The sequence below is a fragment of the Lithobates pipiens genome, unplaced genomic scaffold (genome assembly GCF_037356315.1).
Source record: "Lithobates pipiens isolate NorthernLeopardFrog02 unplaced genomic scaffold, aLitPip1_a1.2 Scaffold_27, whole genome shotgun sequence".
In the NCBI taxonomy this organism is placed as follows: Eukaryota; Metazoa; Chordata; class Amphibia; order Anura; family Ranidae; genus Lithobates; species Lithobates pipiens.
Window position 1 is genome coordinate 153966146 of NW_027507788.1, and position 6000 is coordinate 153972145.

The 6000-nt window shown below is 46.0% G+C and overlaps 1 protein-coding gene across 1 annotated transcript in view; it reads right to left on the reverse strand.

Annotated features, from left to right (window-relative positions):
• LOC143934245 (carotenoid-cleaving dioxygenase, mitochondrial-like) overlaps positions 1–1595 on the reverse strand; it is a 73623-nt gene extending 72028 nt beyond the window's left edge. The window contains exon 1 of the mRNA XM_077457687.1: positions 1473–1595. Within this exon, the coding sequence (XP_077313813.1) occupies positions 1473–1512 (40 nt within the window). The 5' untranslated portion in view covers positions 1513–1595. The remainder of the gene's footprint in view (positions 1–1472) is intronic.
• Between the last annotated feature and the right edge of the window lie 4405 nt (positions 1596–6000).

The following is a 6000-nucleotide window of genomic DNA, read 5'->3' on the forward strand; positions in this document are numbered from 1 at the left end:
AGCTCACAAAAACGTATTTCCATTAAAATCAATTAATGCTTTCACACTGGGGCCTTGACGGGGTAGTGAAAAAACGCCCCTCTCCATTGAAATGAATCAAAAGCTCTTCAAAAGTACCTGAAAAGCTCTTCAAAAGCGCTCAGAGTTTTACTGGCAGTTTAGAAGTGCCTCAGTGTGAACGCACTGGGGCAGTGCGCTTGCAGGATGGGAAAAAAGTCCTGCAAGCAGTATCGTTGGGGTGGTGTAGGAGCGGTCAGGGGCGGACTGACCATTTGGGCACTCGGGCACTGCCCGAGGGCCCCATGCCACTAAGAGGCCCCATCAGGGTTGCCAGCCTCAATAAAACCAGGGACAGTATGTAAAAATCTGTGTTTTCTAAAAAAAATCCCAAGATTATAGCTGCCCCGCCTCTCCAGTACCTTTTCAGTGTGTGTATGTGTATTTTGTGTGTGTATACTGTGTGTGTGTATTGTGTGTCTGTGTGTGTATACTGTATGTGTGTGTAAGTATATACTGTGTGGCCCCATAATCTATTGCCTGGGGGCCCCATAATCTCCTATTGCCTGGGGGCCCCATAATCTTTTCCTATTGCCCGGGGCCCCATGAGTTGTCAGTCCGCCCCTGGGAGCAGTGTATATACCACTCCTACACCGCCCCTGCCCATTAGAATGAATGGGCACCGCTTCCAAAGCGCCTAAAAAGCGTTGCTTTTAACCGCTTCTTGGGGGTTAAAAGCACCAACTATCACCCGAAAAGTGGCGCCAAACCTATAACAGCGGTAAAGCGCTGCTGAAACGAGTGGCGCTTTACCGCTAATGCTGGTATCACCCCAGTGTGAAAGTAGACTGATTGCTTCAGTGGAGACAAGTCAAACCAGCAGCTGAGATGTAATTGTGAAGTGTGGCATCTGGTCTTGCCCGGAGCGGCATATAATAAATTTGACATTGAATGGATTCCCTATTGTTTCACACTAGTGCTGTATTGGTGTCCGCTGAAAAAAAACAAAAAAAAAAACATAGGATATATGGCTATATAGGATGTATATTTGCGCAGCACATTGTGGCATTTTTGTAATGCATCACAACAAGCTGCAGAAAATAGAAATAGCAAAAAAACAAAACAAAAAAAAAGTGTATTGCAGCATATTTACAAAATGCATTGTACTGTGGCACAATTTGAATATTTATGTTGTGAACAAGTACTGTAATAATCCATCCTGAAAGATATGAGACATTTCAATGAAAAAAAAACCTTGCAGGCCGATGCACCGTAATCAATTCTAATGGACAATCAGGATTGCCTATTCCAATGCAGGGCAGCCCAGGAAGCACATTCACCTAATCACACAGGCAGCCCTTGTTGTATAACACTGAGCATTCAAAGCATTTGTACGTAGCACTGTACTGCCCCCAGTGTTCCCAGTCTCCAGACTATGGACAAGTATGTAGGAGCATTGTATATACAGATATTACCTGACACACGCAGGACCCTGCTCATCTCCAGCACTCTCATCTTCCACTACAAAACTCCTTTGGACCCTATTTACTCCTATTGGTTGTTATCGCTGTCAATCACTGAGATTTCTGTCCTGCATTCCATACATAACGGAAGTGACATGATCAGTGTGATCTTTGCTATACTGGACTGTGTGAAGTTATGTGTACTACACCCACTGCAAATGTTTCCCTAGAAAAGCACAGTACAGGCCACAGCTCTGTGTACACGGCTCCCCAAAATAACAATGCATAGCAGACTTTTTGGCATATAGGTTTTTATTACTTATTCCATAAACACAAATTAGAGCAGCAACATTTTCATATAATATTTCAATAATGTGAAACGTGCAGCAGCCCCGGCTGAACGGTGGTGTCATGTCTGTCAAAGACACAGCATAGAATACGGAGTAGAGAGCAAACCAAGGTTGAGATCCCAAGGAGATAGAAGACGTTGAATCGGGGGGGGGGGGGGGGTTGTTCGAGCAACTCTCTGAAGAAAAGTAATAAGGGATGAAGAGAGGAGAATGGATAAGGCATAAACCAGTTCCTTAAAGTGGAGTTCCACCCAAAAGTGGAAGCTTCGCTTATCTGCTTCCTTCTGTTAAAAACAGGTCCCTGCTGCCACTTCCGTGTAAGGGTGCCACAGCTACCTATGTCATTTATGGCCCCTCCTCCTTTCACCCCCGCTGCCTTCTGGGAGACACAAGACAGCGGGACCATACAGAAAGCGCATTGCTATTCGCAGTGAAAAACAAGCTATGAAGCTGCTAATAAAGTATTATCTGGAGTTTGGCTTCAATGTATTAGTGTATTCAAATCAGCTAGTCCATCTAACATTACCCTCCCCTCAGACTGGCAATACTGCTGTCCATAAGTGCCCCTGCACTCCTTCATCCTTTAGTGGGGGCACTCTAATACAGGAGGCGTGTTACTGGCCAGATCACCAGAAAACAGAGAAAAAGCCTATTAAAAAAAAAACGAATGCAGCCACCACATCTAATGATGGGAAAGCTAAATTTAAGCTAAAAATATATTACATTTTTGTTTTAATCCTGCTGGAATAGAGAACCTTGGGCCAGTAAATCAGGTCTGTTTGAAAAAAGGCCAAGGATCATCCACCAGAAGTTTGAGTGGGTCTGTATACCACATTTTTCTGGGCCAATTTTGTGCAATGAGAATTACCAGAAACCTTTCATCCTCTGTTTGCACCGCAGTTGAGGTAAGGTCTTCATCAGATGGAATACATAAATCAGCCTAAATTAAGTCCAAGGAATCACTAGGGCATCTATGGCAAAGGCCAGATCTTGGCTACAAATCTGGTCAGCTTGTTTTTGACCCCAGGTCTATGCATTGGCAACTTAGGAAGTCAACCTCCCAATTGTCCACTCCAGGGATTTGGATAGCTGACAGAACCTGTAATGTGAGACTTTACCCAGGAGAGTATCAGACTTGTTTCTCTTAGCCCTTGTACACACGGTCGGACATTCCGCCGGAAAATGTCCGATCGGACCGTATTGTCGGATAATCCGACCGTGTGTGGGCTTCATCAGACTTTTTCCGTCGGAATGTCTGACCAACAAAGTTTGAGAGCTGGATATAAATCTTTTCCGACAACATGATCCAATCGGACTTTGTCCGATCGTTTGTAGAGAATTCCAAAGTGCCACGCATGCTCAGATCAAATTCCTAGACCAAAGCTATTGGCTACTAGCCTGAACGTAGTCCCGTCGTAACTAAATAACGTCATCACGTTGTGAACGATCAGATTTTCCGACAACTTTGTCCGACCGTGTGTATGCAACACCAGTTTTGGTCAAAATTGCTGTTGAAATGTCTGACCGTGTGTACAAGGGTGTCATTGTTCTGCAGTGATCTTCCTCTGGTTGCTTACCTCCCCTCATGTGTTCTGACTAAGAGGCCAACCACTTCCACCTGGTGGTTTTTTATAACCTCTCCTCTAAGCATGGCTCCACCCCAGGCCCTATCAGGGAACCCTATATTAACCTGTGCACTGCAAGCTAACAGTGCTGATCAACCATTGTGTATTCATTGTGTGTTTGGCTTCCTGTTTCCTGCTTGCCGTGTGCTCTTCATTTGTCTCTGTTACCGACCTTGGCATGTTCTCAACGATTCCTGTCTGCTTGTGACCTTGACCTTTTGGCATGTCCCTGACCATCCCTGTCTGCCTGTGACCCTGAACCTTTGGCGTGTACTCTGTTGTTCCTGTTTGCTTGTTGCCCTGACCTCTGCCTTATCCCCTTACTATTCTTGTTGTTCCAGCCTGCTGCTTCCTTCTCCTGTAGTCTGTGAGCGTGAGCTGTGAGACCCTAGGGGCCGCGACCTGGAGCCAGACTGCAGCCAAGTCCATCCTCACCACTGGAGACTCTGGTGAACACCTGCTGGCTCTTAGACCCCGCGCCCTGGGGAATCTATGCTCTAGCTCCTACTGAGATCTGTGTTAGGGATCCAGTAGACCTGTGTCCTGAATCTCCCTGGATACAATCCGCAGCAGTCAGTCCTAAGGTCCACTACCTAGCGGTGCGCTTCTGACTCCTACGAAGTGCATCTGTCACCTGGTCTCAGGTGACCTGACAAAGGGTTTAAACAGCTTTACTTCTGGTGCCCCCTTGGGGGTTATATAGACCACTAATGTGGCATTGTGAGATTGCACATGCTTGGGTGACCCTATAAAAGGGGGGGGGGGTGGTGTCAGTGATTTACAGTAAATCTGATATCTGTGTTCCAAAAAATTGATGCAAAGTCTTGACTCCTGTGAGGACCAAGTCAGTGGACAGGGAGTTCTAATCTGGTATCCATTGATGCCAACTTCCTGGGTTTGTGAAGTACACCTTTCCCAATTCCAGGGCAGAATTGGAGATCCATCACACAAGGGAGATCTTTGTCTGGCTGGACAGAAGTATTGGGTGATCAAGGGATTGGAATAGCTTGTTCGACATCATGATTTAAGAGGTCTCAAAATCCTGATGCAGAAGCAAACTGAGGGGTACTATATGGATCTGAGGGTCCACGTGTGGGACCATGAGGAGGTAGCTTTTTCCTGAGGAAGGACAAATCTTGCTTGAGCTGTGTTCAAAATTAGTGATGGCCTTGCGGTTCCCCGGCAGTCGGTTCGCGGCGAATTTTGCGTGTTCGCGATTCGCCAGACGGTGCACTATTGCCGCTGTTCGCCCGGCGGACATATGTGTTTACAGTGTGAAAGAACTTTGACCCATGATGACATATCCATCATGGGATACAGGACAGCCAATTGAGACATTTCAGCACATGGACAATTGGACATAACCCCTACCTTATTAATAGACCTGATCTGGCGGCCATTTTACATTCTGTCTTATGTCAGTGTAGGGACAGGACGCTGTGTGGAGCATGGAGAGACTGTAGTGACACAAATCACTAGCTATTAGGTCCACAAAAGTCCTTTTAAGAACTGGTATAGGTGTAGTACAGTATATAGTGTTCAGTGCACTGCTGTGCTGGTGATTGCAGCTGACTTTCGTCAGTGTAGGGACAGGATGCTGTGTGGAGCAGGGACAATCAGTTTAATCACTAGCTAGCTATTACTACTAGGTCCACAAAGGTACTTTTAAGGACTGGTATAGGTGTACAGTATATAGGGTGCTGGTGCACTGCTGTGCTGCAGATTACTGCTCGTTTCTGCAGCAGTCTTTTATCAGTGTAGGGACCGAGGGACAGTCTGCAAATCACTAGCTACTAGGTCCACAAAGGTCCTTTTAAGGACTGGTATAAGTGTACAATATATAGGGTTGTGGTGCACTGCTGTGCTGCAGATTACTGCTCGTTTCTGCAGCAGTCTTTTATCAGTGTAGGGGCTGAGGGACAGTCTGCAAATCACTAGCTAATAGGTCCGCAAAGGTCCTTTTAAGGACTGGTATAGGTGTACTATTTGGTGTGCAGTATATAGGTGTGTAATACACGTATAAAATACTTGCACATATAGAAAGCATAGTATAGTGCATTTCCACTGTGCAGCATTGTGACTGCTTAGCGGTTCTGCAGCGATACTACAAAGAGTGACAAACGCAATAAAAAAAAAAGTATTATAACTGGTGTGATAGACCAGTGGCTCCCAAAAACAACAGATTGAAGCGGGGTGTTATATACCTTCTTCCACATACATACTGCACTTCTCTAGAGAATTTTGTCACAGGATCATTTAAAAAATGACAGGCAGAGGAAGAGGCAGGCCCTTCCACAGGGGTGGTAGGGGTAGGGCAGGAGCAACAGGCTTGAGCCAAAGTGGCAAATTGCAGAAGGTGCGTGCGATTACGTCAAATGACGCACCAGACTTGGTTGAGTGGCTCACTCAGCCTTACTCTTCTGCACCCTCCTCATCCTCTCGATCTGCACCCTCTTCTTCACTCTCTGCTATGTGCACCCCCCAAAGACACTACCACCAACACCACCATATACCTTCCGCTTGAGTCACAGGAATTATTTTCCGATCCATATCAAGACATTTCTG